Source organism: Asparagus officinalis, chromosome 4 (assembly GCF_001876935.1).
Source record: "Asparagus officinalis chromosome 4, Aspof.V1, whole genome shotgun sequence".
Taxonomy (NCBI): Eukaryota; Viridiplantae; Streptophyta; class Magnoliopsida; order Asparagales; family Asparagaceae; genus Asparagus; species Asparagus officinalis.
This window is the reverse complement of record NC_033797.1, coordinates 18,153,692-18,170,586: the sequence shown is the minus strand read 5'-3', so window position 1 is coordinate 18,170,586 and position 16,895 is coordinate 18,153,692. Positions and strand designations below refer to the sequence as shown.

Here is a 16,895-nt window from a genome sequence, read left to right as displayed (position 1 = left end):
ACAAATTAGTGATTATGATTTATATTAGGTATAGACGTTGAAACTAGGCAGCTGATTTGTAGGTCAGGCAATCTTCTCTTTTTTTTTTTTTGGTGACGGCACAGGCTATCCTCTTCGACTTGTATGGATTAACCTACGAAGAGGGGGGGGGGGGGGGGGGGGGGGGGGGATGGAATTTGAGGAAAATAGGCATACTCACAAACATAGCAAGCACTTCTCTGCTAAAGCTTATCAAACATACGCTTGGAACGTCAAGAACCCGATAAGAACTTGTTGATCAAAGATACGAAGCTACATTTGCTGATAATATTCTTCAACCTATGTGAAATTTTATGCATCAGAAGATGGCTAATACAAAGACATCCATCACAATGCTAATACAAAGACATTCATTACAATCATTGCCGTTCACGTTTATGGAGTCATGGGTGATTGTCTAATCAAAAGAATAATGATAACTACAACATATTTTTCTACGGTACACACACTACAAAAAAGAAAAATGTGAGTTCCCTTGATAGTTATCAATTTTGAAAAGATGTTTAAAAAATTACGATTCAACTCTTCTCTTTTGTGGTACAGTAATAACGCAAGTGGAGTAGTAGTGTAGCTATCTCTACTATAATCAATAACTAAAATCGTACCGTTACTAGATTAAATTGTTGCCAGAATCACATCTACAAAGGATTAAAGGAAAGAGCAAGTTCAAATGTTCAAATACCACATGCTCTTGTAACTCAAACGACAACCAAATTTGAAGAGAATATGCGAGATGCTTTGAACCTGAAACTCCTGCGCCATACTTTTAAATATACCTCCATTCACAACATAAACAGCAAAAGGCAAAAGAGGGGAACAAAGTGTCAAAATGGACAAACTAACAAAATTCCACTCACCACAACTGACTTGACGGAAGATATACAAAACCTCACTCTAGATAAACATCAAACACAATCTACATTTAACAAAACCAGTCATCGAGTCTTGGTCAACTATGCATTGTGTGCATTCAGCATCTCTCTGTATACCATATCAATGAACTCATTATTCTGCGAAAAAAAGGGGGATGTTATGTGCAATACCAATCTGATATGATGTATAATAAAATCCATGTGCAGGTACTGAAATTGCAAAGGTTTCCTTTATGAATGCAATACTACACAAAAAGAACGCCATGGAGAAAAGTTACCAACATCACAAGGCAAAAGCATAATCATAATTTGGTTAAGCATCAGAAAACTTATGATTTCCGGCGATATGATTTGTAGACACGGACAAGAGTGTCATATATCAGAATGGACATGGAGTGCCAGACACAACAACCGTCCAAGATCCAGACATGAGGACGCAACAATATTTGGATATTTGTATGACTTGCGTATATATGTAATACATGAATTCTATAGTACATGAATAGGTTGTTATTCATATATGACAGACTAATTTCAGTAAAGGGGTTTGTCATTCTGTACTAACTTATTTATCTGTAAGTGCTGTAGATAATGAAAATGGATGTTGAGTCATGGAGCGACGGAATAAATATAATAGATTTCTGTGCAAACCTATGAGCCAAAGGCAGGAATAACTAATGTAGAGAGAAACACTAGACACAGTATTTAGTCCTCCCAGGGTTCACATCATGGGATACTACTTTTAGGTACATTTATATGCACAATCATAATGGTAACAGACATGAACAAAGGAAAACACCATTAGAGAACGTACCTGCACAAGCCGCAATAACGCATCACGAACCTTTTCCTTTGTGATACCTGGTCCACTTGGAACAGGAGTAAGAGATGGAGGTGGATTTGGTGGTGGAAAGGGTTGAAGTAATGGAGTGCCATATGGCCGTTGCATGGTCACCGGAGGATGTAAAGGAGGAGCAGTTGGCACTGAAGTTGGAATTTGCGGCATCATCATTGAAGAAGTTGGGGGTGAGAAAAAGGAAGGTTTAACAAGATTTGTAGAGTGGTTGTTACTAGATTCTTGAGGATCAAGAAAAGGCACTAATGGAGCGGATGAAGTCGGATGAGAGGGTGCAGACTGAAGAATCGACACGGTGGATGGGATGGCATTTGGTGAATGTGATGAAGGTATGGGAGTATTTGCAGACGATGGGTGTGGCTGTCCTGCAGTTGCAACAGTTGGAGCATTTCCAATATTCATTGCTGCCTGCAAATGAACAAATGACTCAAATCAATAATGACCCAAGACCACGTGTGAAAATAATTCATTCTTTTCAAAAATTCATTAATGGTGGTTTTGTGCAGTAGAGCTATCATCCTTAATAGTTAGTTATTCTTTCTTTTTTCTTTTTTCCATGTGTGCAGGTGGGTGGATTAGATGCTAATCCCATACTCCTACTTGATAGGGTCAATTAGAAAGAGGTCGAAGAATGTCCTAAGATGGTAGATTAAATGATGCCGGGAGAAGCAAGTACTTAAAAAAAGAACTTCAAAGGCTGTGCATAACTAAAATAGAAACAAACGTCCAAACATGACATGTATGATGAAGGTTCATGACTAGTCAACTATTAACAAGAGCTTACACTGAAAAAGTTCACGAATGAGCTATCGGGAACGTCAGGCACCGACGTGGCAACAGAAGATCTTGATGGTTCAAGAGGACCTTCAATGACATCTAAACTAGGAACTGCTTCCAATTCCTCAAATTCACTGCTGCAGATTAGACAAAAGACACCAGTTCAGGATATCTGGCCTCTAGGTGTTTGCAACAAAAAGATAGGGGAAAAACAGATCTGTTTCATAAGAAATAAACTATTTCACTCTTAGTTATGTCAAGAGAACAGTATAAAGAACGCTTATGAACTATTCCCAATAATACAAATGGGTCACTTGTGAACTTTTTAGGACAACACTATGTTAATAATAATCAGATGACATGTGGTTCCTCCATAGAATAAATCATTTCCAAGGTGATGCTAATAGTTGCACCGCCTCATATGGATGAAGATTATAGTTTGCAAAAACTAAGCTTGACCACATAATAGGAAATGTATAGATATAAAAGTAAACATAGGAAACTTGAGTAACATTCAATTTTTTCAGCTCATAACTGCCCAAGCAATGAATAAAACAATCCCAGAAGGGGCCGGACTAACCACTGGCATGGTCACCAGACTCTGGCAAAGCAACAACGGGTCCTCTTTGAAGACCGGCCTACTCAGAGTGGTGGCCTCGCAAGCAATGCTGGAGATGACCATCAGGCTGTGGAGATGATGGTGTTAACTTCGTATTGTGTTTTAAGTTATCCGGAGGCGAACATTATGTTGTGTTATCGACTTATCGTTATTTTCAACATTTTTTGCAATGTCACCATAAGTATGTTTCTATAGATGTCGCCTGCAGTATGATATAAATGTTGATATTCTACAGCCCATAAGTAAGGGGCAACATAGATGTGACTGTATGCTATTGCAACATTTGAAGAGCAAGAACTGAGAAATGCTGCACCAAAACATACTATGTTCTACACAGTAATATAAAACCTAAATATTGCTCTATCAATACAATGGGGACTGAGAAAGATATAATCAGCTTTTATTTCAAGGACTCTCACGAAAAGAACTATGCAACTATTAGTTCACAAATCCAAAAATAAAACCACCTTACAAAAATTATACATTTTGGAATCATAGCTGATTGAGATGACCATGTACATGCTATTGTTCTCTCAATTATGAAATCAAATTTTAACAAGATAATACATAAGAGTAGAAGTGCAGATGAGTAGATCACTAGTGCTTATTCTACATGATTAGCAAAAGCATAGATTACCTTTTGGCGGAAGATACTTTAGGCTTTGGAGGGACCTTGGAAAATGCACTAAGAATCCTGGACAAATGACATCAGTTGGATCTTAGAAGATAGAATCAAGTAATGAGGTCTCCAATACATATCTCACTGACAAAGAAACTATCCTTGCACAGTTTACAAACAACATAAAAAAGCTAACATATAAATACCCGAAATGCTTTAGAAGCTTCAATGAAGTAAAACAAATGGAAACAAAATAGAGAGCAACTCATCGGCTACAGTTGACAATGCAAAAATGACAATACCTGCTGAAAAGGCCTGCCACAGCTTCACAATCCTGTGAATTATAAAACCATATACCATTTACTTCTTGTGCTCCATTTCGGTACAATAAATAAGGAGCCTGAACTTCATATTCAAAATCACCTAAGAGGTCCTCCACCAGATTATCTGTTAATAGCAGAAAGAAGCTCTTGTTAAACATGTAAAAAGGGAAATTTGAAGTTCATGCATTGATTAATGTGTATTAACTTTCTGTTGCCCACATAACCCTGAATAACTAACTACCTGTTGCCCACATAGCCCTCAACTCTTCTACTAACCTATCATATGTTTGTCTTCAAATAATCAAGATAAATGAGCATGCAACATATGTTATTTCTACACTTCAACGAACTCTGGTATATATAACGAAAAAGGAGAAAAATACCTCTTTGTAGCAATGCCCATCATCAGATTTAACTACAGAGGCGCTCAAAGGAATCAAAAAATGATATTAAGACTTGGTTTAATGCTAAGAAGTGTTGTTGGTACATAAAATTTGAAATAATAATAATAATAATAATAATAATGTCAAATTATGGCAACCCCATTGGTAAAAGAAATTAAATAATAATAATACATTATACTATTTTCCTTATAAAATAGTTAAAAACAATTTTAGTTTCATTTGTAAGAAATATTATTTTAGAAGTCAGCATATGATTAGCCACTCTTCCAGTTACAAACCTCTTCAAGCAAAATATATTACATCATGATATCACCAACAAAAATTAAGATTATAACAGATTCATCAAAGACTTGACTTAATACTAATCAAGTAAGAAAACGACAAACTCCAAACCGATATGCAATCTGAACTGAAAAAAATATATTAATATATTTATCTAAACCCTAAATCTGAATTTCTATGTTATTGAACAAATTACTTAAATAAGTAACCAAAAACTAGCTTATGTTCATGTAAGACATAACCATAATGAAACAAAAACTAAAACTAATACACTAAATCATCACAATATTTCAAAGGAAAATCAAAACTACCTCTACATCAAAAAGTCCCCAAATAAAAAACTGCCCGTTAAAATCTATCTTTCTCGTGAAAACTCATGTTTGAACCTAACAATTCAAGTGCTAAAAATCCAATCTTTCCACTAAAATGTGATCTGTAACCAGTCTCTAAAGAGCATGTTATGATACTCTTGAGGAAATACCAGCTGCTATAGTAAGGTGATAAGACAGAGGGGATGATACTTAGAAGACACCCACACCCAGAGAGGAGATGGAAAGATGGGTACAATTGTTACTTTAGGTTCTCAAACTCGGTAATGGCAAGTTTGCAGGTAGGGCCAGGGGTGCCAAACCAACAAACATATAACTTGCAGAACCAGATCTGGTTCGTACCAGCACTTGTTTTGAATTGGGTTCGTGTTGGACTCAGGGGATGCACCTGATTCAAACCCAGTGTGAGTCAATGCGTACCAGAATCAGATACATACCCCTACACACGCATGTTGGTCAATTTGGCATATCGATGCATCGGAGTATCACATTTATGAAAAGCTTCTATTAAGCATAGACTCGACAGAAGCACCATACATAGTTCTAACATCGGCCAAAAGAACAGATAAGAAAATGCAACATATAAAAATTACAAAAATCCTTATGATGTCTTTTTAAATCCAATATGCCCTCTGCACATCAAATAAGTGGCTTACGTATTAAGGTAGATATCATGCTGATGGAGCAAAAAAACTGGAGCCAGCATCAATAAAAGTAAATACAAGATAGGTCCAGTTAGTCATAAGAAACCCAACGTCAGCATTGACATCATGACATGGAATAAGAGGCCTCCTAACTGTTGTAAGTGGAGGAAGGAAACCAAGGGTTGCATATAATTTATTCGCCATGACTCATGCTATAAAACTTTCCTTGGGATAAGTATTTTCATCATATATTGTAATGCGAGAGAATAGAGTAAGGTGGTTTGGACATGTACATAAAAAGAGCTTTTAGTGCACCGGTTAGGAAAAGTGATAATGTTATAGTCATTGCGGCAAAGAGATTTAGAGGTAGACCCAAGAGAACTTGGTTGGAAACAATTAAGAATGATATGAAAATGGTCGACTTAAAAGAGGAGGTGACGTATAATAGAATAGAATGGAAGAGTAGGATTCATGTAGCTGACCCAAAACATCTGGGATGAAGGCGTTGTTCTTGTTGTCGTCAAATTTTATATCTTCAACTTATACAAGATGGTTACTTAATTTGATCCAGTTCACACGACTGTCGAAAAAGATGGATGTAATAAAGGAGCAATTGGTTTCTGTGTAAATCTGGTGACAATGAAAGATATAGTACTATTCTTGTATTGTCATCACATCCCAACAGAACTACTTCCACACAACATAACACTTGAGAAGGCCAATACACGAACTTGAAAGCTAGCCACAGTATATAGTTCCTAAGTTCAAATACTAACCTGTGCTACGTCGATTCATGACAATAAACTGAAATCTTGGTTGAGTGTTCCTGCAGAAAAAAAAACCCAACAATTTCTTCAATCTGATTTGGAAGAACTAGAATCCGACATCACAGGCAAGAACAGAAACAACTAAATGCAAAAAAATATCCTTTAAAAGAAAAAGGTTAAAACCTAAAATAACAGCAACTCAGCAGTACAACTATCAAATAAACAAGAACAATAGCATCAGAAGCTAATCCAACTGTGAATAAAAAAGCTCGAATTAAAGTCGAGATCACCTAAACCCTAATCGAATAAATCCTAAACGTCATCGCCGAGATCCGACTCACCTCTTGACAACGAAGAGAGATCCTTCAACATCCTTGCGGCTCTACAAACAAAATCAAGCGGAAGCCCTAATCAGATTGGAGACCAACAAAATTGATAAAAAAATATAGAGAATTCGATCAACGCACCCATTGATTGAGCTCGATATTGAATTCATAGAAGGTTACATGAGTTGCGGTCATGAGAATCTCCCCAACGAAGGGATCGATCCTCTGAAGGACGGTGAGGTTGAGGAGCTTGGTGCTCTGTTGATCGAGATTGGGCATCAACTTACCTGACATTTTTTTTAACGAGTGAGAAACCCTAGCCCTAGATTTAGAGAGAATAGAGATTCATCAACTGGAGGATGGAGAAGAAGAGGGGGAAGAGAGGACAAAGGGGGGAAAAGGGTTAATTTTACAAATCCCCCTCAACTATGGAGGTTATCGCACTTCCACGACTATTTTAGCTCTGGAAAACCCCTCACATATAGAGTTATTTAGATAACCCCCTTAACTTTTAAAATATTATTTATCTCACCTTAACTCTTCTTACTTAACCCACTAAACTAATATAATTTAAATCTACAATAACAAATGATTCAAGATGACCATACTATCCCTTATAAGATATTAAAATCTTTTACCATATTGTTCTTTTTTACCTTTTTTACTTTTAAAAGTAACTTTCATTTTATTTTCCCCCTCTTCTTATTCTTTTATCTTATTTGTCAGGTTTGCGGTGCAAATCTAATAATTTCTTTCTTTCTTTCTTTTGAAACACTAAACTTCTTTTATTTTCTACTTATCCATGCTGGTAATATTTTAAATCTTTAAAAAAATTAGAGATTAGTTTCCTCGTCAAAACTTATGAGCTGAAGTCAAATATATTGATAGGTTGAGTTTTTAAACTCACATGAATTTTTTTTTTTTCAACCAATAGTATTTTAGTCATTACATATTTCAAATTAATAATATTATGACGTTATTTAAAAAACTAGAAAGATAAAGGAGTTTTTGTGATACACCCTATAGTTATAGGGGACTTAGTCATATTTTTAAAAGTTGACGGGGTTACCTACAACATCTTCAAAAATAAGGGTGGTTTTCTACTTGGGCTGGGGGCTCGGGATCATGCGGGTCTGGCGTAGTATGCTGCTTTTGGATGAATTAATTCGTCTACCGACAAGCAAGCTACCATCAATATACCCATACACGAGACATTTATTTTGTAAGGGCTTGTTTGGATTGAGGGGAATGAGGGTGAAGGGAAGTTAGGGGAACCATTCACCTCCATTCATCTTGTTTGGGAACACTTAGGAGGTGAAGTTAATTCATCCTAGTTCCCCTTGGTTCACCCTCTAATAGTATAAAATTTGTTACCCCCCAAATTGGGGTGTAACCAAGGGGAAGGGAACTCCCTCCCCTTCCTTTCCATTCTTTTCTCTCAGTTTCCCTTAACTTTCCTTCACCACCTACAAATCCAAATAGGCCCTAAGGAAAATAACTGATATGAGGTGATAGCTTGTTTAGTAAATAACACAAATTATCAAGAGATAGAATAGTGATGAGGTATATGATCTCAAAGTTTTAAGTATATTAATAACTGATATGAGGTGATAGCTTGTTTAGTAAATAACACAAATTATCAAGAGATAGAATAGTGATGAGGTATATGATCTCAAAGTGTGTTTGTGAAAAGAGGCTGTTTGGTTGGATTTTTTTGTTTGGGTTTTCCTGACAAAAGCTGTCAGTTTTGATAGCTTTACTTGCAAAAACGCTCATTTTTGAGCGTTTTTGCAAGTAAAGCTGTCAAAACTGACAGCTTTTGTCAGTTTTGACAGGGAAACAAGGGCGAAAAATGCCAACCAAACAGCCCCCAAAGAGGGGCCCTGACATGCATACAAGTCTAGTAGAGCCCTGACCTAGAAATTGAGCATTCTTGATAAATAGGATTTTATGTGTTTGGTTAACTGTATGTTGAGTGTATTATAAATCACGTGTTTGACCCAAAAATAAAAAGACCAAAAAGACACATCACTTTTTTTCATCATATTTATCTTGTAAAGGCTTTTATATCCACTTATCTTTCTTTATCCAAACCCAAGCACATATTCCCACAAAATGATATTATTGTACCTTAATTAACTCATCAGCTCACCTCCTCTTTCCAACACCTCAGCGAAACCAGAAAAAGTCATGTACATCCCCTCACTCTCCCTTTAAACAGATGACCATACTATCCCTTATAAGATATTAAAATCTTTTACCATATTGTTCTTTTTTACCTTTTTTACTTTTAAAAGTAACTTTCATTTTATTTTCCCCCTCTTCTTATTCTTTTATCTTATTTGTCAGGTTTGCGGTGCAAATCTAATAATTTCTTTCTTTCTTTCTTTTGAAACACTAAACTTCTTTTATTTTCTACTTATCCATGCTGGTAATATTTTAAATCTTTAAAAAAATTAGAGATTAGTTTCCTCGTCAAAACTTATGAGCTGAAGTCAAATATATTGATAGGTTGAGTTTTTAAACTCACATGAATTTTTTTTTTTTCAACCAATAGTATTTTAGTCATTACATATTTCAAATTAATAATATTATGACGTTATTTAAAAAACTAGAAAGATAAAGGAGTTTTTGTGATACACCCTATAGTTATAGGGGACTTAGTCATATTTTTAAAAGTTGACGGGGTTACCTACAACATCTTCAAAAATAAGGGTGGTTTTCTACTTGGGCTGGGGGCTCGGGATCATGCGGGTCTGGCGTAGTATGCTGCTTTTGGATGAATTAATTCGTCTACCGACAAGCAAGCTACCATCAATATACCCATACATGAGACATTTATTTTGTAAGGGCTTGTTTGGATTGAGGGGAATGAGGGTGAAGGGAAGTTAGGGGAACCATTCACCTCCATTCATCTTGTTTGGGAACACTTAGGAGGTGAAGTTAATTCATCCTAGTTCCCCTTGGTTCACCCTCTAATAGTATAAAATTTGTTACCCCCCAAATTGGGGTGTAACCAAGGGGAAGGGAACTCCCTCCCCTTCCTTTCCATTCTTTTCTCTCAGTTTCCCTTAACTTTCCTTCACCACCTACAAATCCAAATAGGCCCTAAGGAAAATAACTGATATGAGGTGATAGCTTGTTTAGTAAATAACACAAATTATCAAGAGATAGAATAGTGATGAGGTATATGATCTCAAAGTTTTAAGTATGTTGTCTCTTTCTTAATCTATTCAATGTGTTTGTGAAAAGAGGCTGTTTGGTTGGATTTTTTTGTTTGGGTTTTCCTGACAAAAGCTGTCAGTTTTGATAGCTTTACTTGCAAAAACGCTCATTTTTGAGCGTTTTTGCAAGTAAAGCTGGAGTTTGGAGTGTTTAAATGTGTTGTCTCTTTCTTAATCTATTCAATGTGTTTGTGAAAAGAGGCTGTTTGGTTGGATTTTTTTGTTTGGGTTTTCCTGACAAAAGCTGTCAGTTTTGATAGCTTTACTTGCAAAAACGCTCATTTTTGAGCGTTTTTGCAAGTAAAGCTGTCAAAACTGACAGCTTTTGTCAGTTTTGACAGGGAAACAAGGGCGAAAAATGCCAACCAAACAGCCCCCAAAGAGGGGCCCTGACATGCATACAAGTCTAGTAGAGCCCTGACCTAGAAATTGAGCATTCTTGATAAATAGGATTTTATGTGTTTGGTTAACTGTATGTTGAGTGTATTATAAATCACGTGTTTGACCCAAAAATAAAAAGACCAAAAAGACACATCACTTTTTTTCATCATATTTATCTTGTAAAGGCTTTTATATCCACTTATCTTTCTTTATCCAAACCCAAGCACATATTCCCACAAAATGATATTATTGTACCTTAATTAACTCATCAGCTCACCTCCTCTTTCCAACACCTCAGCGAAACCAGAAAAAGTCATGTACATCCCCTCACTCTCCCTTTAAACAAGAAACACAAAAAGATGTGTCATTTCTTTCACCTCATTGCACCTCACCTCACCTTCCCTCCCCTCTTCACACTGGAAAATGCTAGAGGCACACCCCCTAACCACACCTCCAACCACACTCCTCTCTCGCTACAGTGCTCTGGGACCCAAATGAAAAAATTGTCATGTGAGCCCTAGTGCACTGTAACGAGAGAGGATTGTGGTTGGAGATGTGACTGAAGCGCCTCCCCTTCACACCTCCTACGGACGGAGCCTTAGCTTATAACCTAACCTAAGATCGCTAAACATTAATGTCTGTTTCTTCTACAGAACCCTGCAATTTAAGCGGTTCCGGATCCATCCGTAAGCAGATTTTGTATAAACCCCCAACTCGAATAGATAACATCGCCTGCCGAAGTACCAACTGCTTTGCAGTTCGGCAGCGTTGTGTGGCCAAGGCCGTTTTCTATTCTATAGCAAACAAAACAAAAGAGGAAAACGTCCCCTTTTTTAATTCTATAATAGTTGTAAGTGTCTTATATTGCCAAAATTCCTTATGGTCACGCAGTTCACGTTAATTTGAACATGTTTTTGTCATTACTTGAACTTGACATAAAATCTGACAAATGACGTGTTACATTTTGAGTATGAGTGTACATAATATATCAGAAAACAGTAACTCTCCTGTCCTTTACATTTCTCAGCGCAAAGCCTTCAGGCACGGCCTAAATGAATGCTCGTACCAGTCTAACACTCGCTTGCTATTTTTATGCTCAGAATCTCACTTCTCCAAACTTTGAAATAACACTTGCAATAACAAAGTTCCTTTCTCCATTCAAGCGCTATATTAAGTTGTTAATGAACAAAGACAGTAGTGGCAAGAGATTGTTATGAATGAAGTGCTTATGAAAGCATTAACTACAACGTTCTTCCATGTTGGCAAAACTTCTCAGGTGTTGACCTTTAAATGTTCTGGAGCATCTCCAGTCGTTCAATCCTAGAAATCTAAAGGCATAAATACTGAATCGCAAACATCCTGGTCGATAGAACAGGAAACAAATGCATACAGCATGAACTTCCATCTTCAAACCTGAAGGCTAGACGTATGTGGTATATATAGTTAGCTAAGTTCCCATTATACACAACATATTTCTAAACCAAAAGTCATCTCCTCAAAGGATTATACAGGAGTACACCATCACCTTACTTAAAAACAATTCATCGTCAAAAAGAACGCTAAAATACATACATGCCAGTAAATTGAGGCCCCCTGGAGAAGCCATGATGCAGTCGGATGATTTAACCATGTGGACATAGTCCTTCCCAGCTGAAACCTCTGCAAATTCCATGTTTTTCCCCAGTAGAGCTGATGCAAATACTGCTGTCACAGCAGCTATGAAAATTATTACCCGCTAAAACAAATGCATTTAAATTGTGGTAACTGATTGGCCAATAAAAGAGGGTAGGACACAGTAGAAATGCACAATGGAATTAGAAAGAACAAGTTACAGATTGTGTAACGGATTAGTAGATATTCGGTGTAATTGTGTAAAACAAGATATCTTGAAACGATGCAAATTTACCAGTGAAATTAATCTTCATCAAGTTTGTCGAGTGCCGGTATTCTCCGAAACCTGGCTCCTAATCGCCAGTCTGTTGGCTTGGTGCTACCATCTCTTGATCGTTTCTTTCTAGACGAAAACCCTTCAGCTGATATTGAATCGAATAGACATCCCATGTTCAATTTTTGTTTCTCCTTCATATTGGTTTCCTCTTTTAATAATCTGGACAAATCAAAAAAGAAAAAAAGTGAAAACTCAACTACATAACAAAGAAGTTTGGCATTGTCTAGTCAGATCCATAGAAATAAGGTACAATGAGATTGTGTAAGGTAAGCTGTGATTGATAATGCCCTTAGGGACCTTTATCTTAATAAAGGTTCATGCACATTAAGCTGGACACCAAAGAATGCAGTTCATTGTTCAAGCAAATTCATTCAAGCAACAGATATCAAATACCGGCAATGCTTTGCACAGCTTTCTCTTCACTATCTTTGGAGTCTTGGAGGTAATACCATGTCTTCTCTTTCTCTGTCCCAAATTTTACTTCTCGTAGTGGACTCAACATTCTTGCATAAGCTTGGACATAGTTATTATCCTTATACCAATGTGCAAAATAATCTTCTGACACTTTTCTTCATGTATAAAATAGCATTAATAGCATCGTGCAACATTTCATGGCTGTCTTTTTTTTGTGTCGATGAAGTTTTGGATCTAATTGCATATTTGGCTCATAGAAAATACCAAAACTCGCCAGAGCTAGAAAAAATATCACGTTGGCAAGAGGGGTGTACAAAACATGCCAATCTGGTAATTTAGCCTAGGAAATTAGGTACGAGGAACATTACAAAAGAAATGATCAATGATTTTAAGTTGCATACTTATACTCACAAAACTCCTCTTAAATAAGGATTTTTTGCACAGTGGTAAAAGAAACTCAATAAAGCAATCCCTGACAAAGTACTTCGGCACTTCCTTTTCATAAAAAGAGAAACAAGAGGATCCAAGTAAGTGCTTTGACTGAAGTGACAAAGTGCATCTGCTTCCGGAAATCTCAATTCACAATCGGTAACTTAATCAAACAGATCATAGGTGTCTTGAACGCATTGAAGTAATTTTGAATGAAGTGATTAAGTTTTGGAACCAAATGAATTTTCATCTAATTTAGATGTGTTAAGCAATCTGAATGGTAAGGATCAAGAAAGAACCCGTTATCCTGGAGTTATCTCAAAAGTTCTCATAAAAGTAGAAATTACACCCCCACCCAAAACACACACACACACACATGCTGGCTGCAGAATTAACAATAAACATAATTTGACTGCTGGATAAACACACCACATGCATGAACACACACGCGCACAAACTTTCTGGCTGCCAGATTACTAATGCAATTCAACTACTTCATTCCAAACTGGGGAAGGAGCTATGTCAACAGGGCGAGTTATCAACAGTAAATAGATAATCAAAATGTGATAACAATGTCAAAAAGGAAAGAGAGAAGAATGGTAACTTTTTGTTAAAACATCATCATAAAGCAAAATAAATGACCTAAGTCATATTGATATGCATAATGAGCACACCTGCCGACATGACAGCAACTCCCAGAGGGAAAGAATCACAAACTTTCAGGAATTGGCCGAAGTAGTAAAGTACAAATTTCACAATATCAGTTACTCAGTTTTTAGCTCATGCGACAACGGAGAACCTCTTAAGTACCCAGACACCCGGAATAGATAGATAAAAGCGGTCTTTGACGAACTGTATTATGCAAACTAAAGGATCTAGAAAATCTTTGCAGGATTAAATTATCCACATAGAGGTGCAATAGTCACAATTAATTCAAGTAGAAGAAACAAATATGAGAGAAGCTTCTGCCCACATCAAAATTTTATTTTCTAATTGCAAATGACTAATCCTTCAAAGTCATTACAAGAACATGTTACATTAGTACACTTATAGAACTGAAGACAATAATAAAACCAATAAGCTGAAGAAACTAATGTACGCTCATATTTGAAAACTGCTATGCAGAAAGCAAGTTATATTAGAGGGAATGGACAGAAGTGGAATGTGATGGTGAGAGGGGTTTACCTCTCCCTAATTACTTTGAAGGCTTCTTTTGTAGCATAAGGAAAACCTGTCTTCGGGTCAAGATACCTGCAGCATCCAGAACAATCCAATCACTATTTAGTAATTCAGACAGGGAGGTGAAAGGAATCACTAGTTGTTAAATTTATATGTTTCTTTTTTTAACCTTAACTTATTATCCAATAATTCTTAAAACCGATGTTTGAAAAAGCTTTCTTGAAACGTGCTTCGAGACCCGCTTCGAAACTTTTTAAAGGATAAACGCTTCAAAACTCAAGAGTGGAGTTATTTATCACTTAAAGCTTATGCCTCATCGCTTAACGCATAACTGAAGTGTGCGCTTCGCGCTTCATAAAGTCCTTCTCTTTTGAAGCATACGCTTTACAACAAATAGGAAGATAGTAAAAGGATTTTTGACTAACATTAAAGTGCCCCTATGTATCTTCAATATGATTATGTGAGTATATATATGTTATGCATGTAGCTTAGTTTATTGTGATTTGTGTCTATACTTCATGTAGCTTAGTTTATTGTGATTTGTGTCTACACTTCACATATTTAATTCTTATTTACTAATCATGACATGAATGTATCTATTTGTAAATTATTATATCAATATATATCGTATCTTTATAATTTTACATATCTTAAAATTAAAATGCTCAAACTCATGAGGCTTAGGCCTTATGCTTTTAACCTTACGCCTCGTTTCATTGAAGAGTCTTAACGCTTCACCTTGCACTTCCGCTATTTTAAACATTACTTAAAACGCATACGTGCAGACTGCAGGGGCACAAGACAAAAAGATGTGAACTTCTATAATCGAGTAAATTATGCACTATTTTAAGTCGGTCAATCTTGGACAATGGCAGCATATATCAGCTTTTGTGGTAATTTTTTCAGATAAATCAGTTTTTAAGTTTTCAAAGGTAACAATCTACAGCCTATCAGCTACGTAGATGGGCACTTCAATCATCAAACTGTGTCGTATCCAACTCGTGTTAGAAACTAACCCTATTTTTACACAAATACTTCCCTACCATGTCCTCAATTTTATAATATACTTTTATTTTCTGACACATTGTTGACACTTCTCAAACACATCTAGGATACATGTTAAAAATCACATCTTAACGAAATCAAAGCAGTGAGTTGCATACAGAAAAGATAAATTTAGAAAATTATCTTAATATAAGAAATGAGATGCACTAACTATTCTGTAGAAAGATGATGGGCGGATGTTTATTTCCAATTAGAAGTCATAAGAATGTATGTGAACATAATATCTTATATCATATTATTAGAATTTAGGAAATGTGCATGTATTGCATTTTTATCAGTACGCACGTCTACATATATAGTCATCAATGTTCTGAAGGAAATATATATGCACCGATGCACTCTTCCCTATACACATGTTCGTATAAAAATGTTGTTATGCTATCAGGTCCTCGTGTTATAATTTTCGCAAAGTAGTCATGTCCATGTGCCCGTATCCTGTGTCCATATACATACATTAGCTTATTATTCTTATAAAGTAAATATCGAAGGAGGAGTTTTGGAGATTGAAATTTGGGAAAGAGAGGGATGTTTTGATCCAAAAATTATTAGGTTTTAACAGAGTATGAACAACATATGTGATGACCTGATCAGAACTCATAACTACTGGGTTGAACATCGTGCAGAACTATATCCAAATAAGAATTTGTGTATGACTAATACATTAATGCAATAGATGTAAGCATCTCAGAATCCAAGGATTGAGATTGACATCAGGTGATGCCAGTAAATTTTGGATCTGGCTTACAGAGTTAGATTCCGACATAATCTTCAGACAGTGACATTGGATAAAAGTGTTTTATTGAATGCATTATAAAAATAACAACTTTCAGAGACCAAACTTCCATAACCTCGCTTACGAAATTCTAAACAGGCTAGCAAGAGCCAAGATATGAGTTCTGATATTAGTAAAACATTGTGTTTAAAGGGACCATACTTGGCAGGCAATCCAGTAACCACGCACAGAGACTTCTGTGGATCTGCAGGACAGTGCAACAACCTCATCAGTGGAAAACCAGAAAATTGTGAACAGAGAAGGAAAGATGATTAATACATATTATCGCTTAAGGTCTGATTAACAATATTCCTTTTTCAGCTCCATGAAGTGAAGTAAGATCTAACCAAATAAATAACATGAAGCAAGATCCAACCAAATAGAAAACAAGGAATTTAGAGCTTTCGAGCATTTGGTAGCAAGACGAGGCTAAGATAAAGTTAGCCAGGAACAAATTAGTTTATGCTGATACATGACCTAGGTTGCACGGATGCGGATGCGGACACGGAACACGGAAAATTTGTATAACTTAGGATACGGGTGCATGGCTAATACACACACACACGCACACACGCGCGCGCACACGCACACACACACACACACACACACACACACATATATATATA

At 36.3% G+C, this 16,895-nt stretch overlaps 2 protein-coding genes and 1 long non-coding RNA gene across 9 annotated transcripts in view; 1 reads left to right on the top strand and 2 right to left on the bottom strand.

Annotated features, from left to right (window-relative positions):
- Nucleotides 754-7,273, bottom strand: LOC109836799 (mRNA-decapping enzyme-like protein). 2 transcript variants are annotated; one of them, XM_020404813.1, is made up of 8 exons: nucleotides 6,999-7,273; nucleotides 6,873-6,913; nucleotides 6,541-6,590; nucleotides 4,085-4,229; nucleotides 3,801-3,857; nucleotides 2,552-2,681; nucleotides 1,726-2,175; nucleotides 754-1,049 (listed from the first exon to the last, which is right to left on the bottom strand). In XM_020404813.1, the coding sequence occupies exons 1-8, from the start codon at nucleotides 7,149-7,151 to the stop codon at nucleotides 993-995; spliced, it is 1,083 nt and encodes a 360-aa protein (XP_020260402.1). In that variant the 5' UTR covers nucleotides 7,152-7,273; the 3' UTR covers nucleotides 754-992. The 2 variants fall into 2 exon arrangements, with proteins under 2 accessions (XP_020260402.1, XP_020260403.1); XM_020404814.1 differs by having other exon boundaries at nucleotides 2,552-2,678.
- Nucleotides 11,411-16,895, bottom strand: part of LOC109836796 (SWR1 complex subunit 2) — a 24,447-nt gene continuing 18,962 nt past the window's right edge. For 2 of the 6 annotated variants that reach the window (XM_020404811.1, XM_020404809.1), the window contains exons 9-12: nucleotides 16,432-16,474; nucleotides 14,439-14,504; nucleotides 12,369-12,569; nucleotides 11,884-12,163 (exon numbers count right to left, since the gene is read on the bottom strand). In XM_020404811.1, coding sequence (XP_020260400.1) covers nucleotides 12,377-12,569; nucleotides 14,439-14,504; nucleotides 16,432-16,474 — 302 coding nt within the window. In that variant the 3' untranslated portion in view covers nucleotides 11,884-12,163; nucleotides 12,369-12,376. The other 4 variants (XR_002246098.1, XR_002246099.1, XM_020404812.1 and 1 more) reach the window with 4 other exon arrangements.
- LOC109836798 overlaps nucleotides 12,581-16,895 on the top strand; it is a 16,758-nt gene continuing 12,443 nt past the window's right edge. The window contains exon 1 of the long non-coding RNA XR_002246100.1: nucleotides 12,581-12,852. This is a non-coding gene — a long non-coding RNA (uncharacterized LOC109836798). The remainder of the gene's footprint in view (nucleotides 12,853-16,895) is intronic.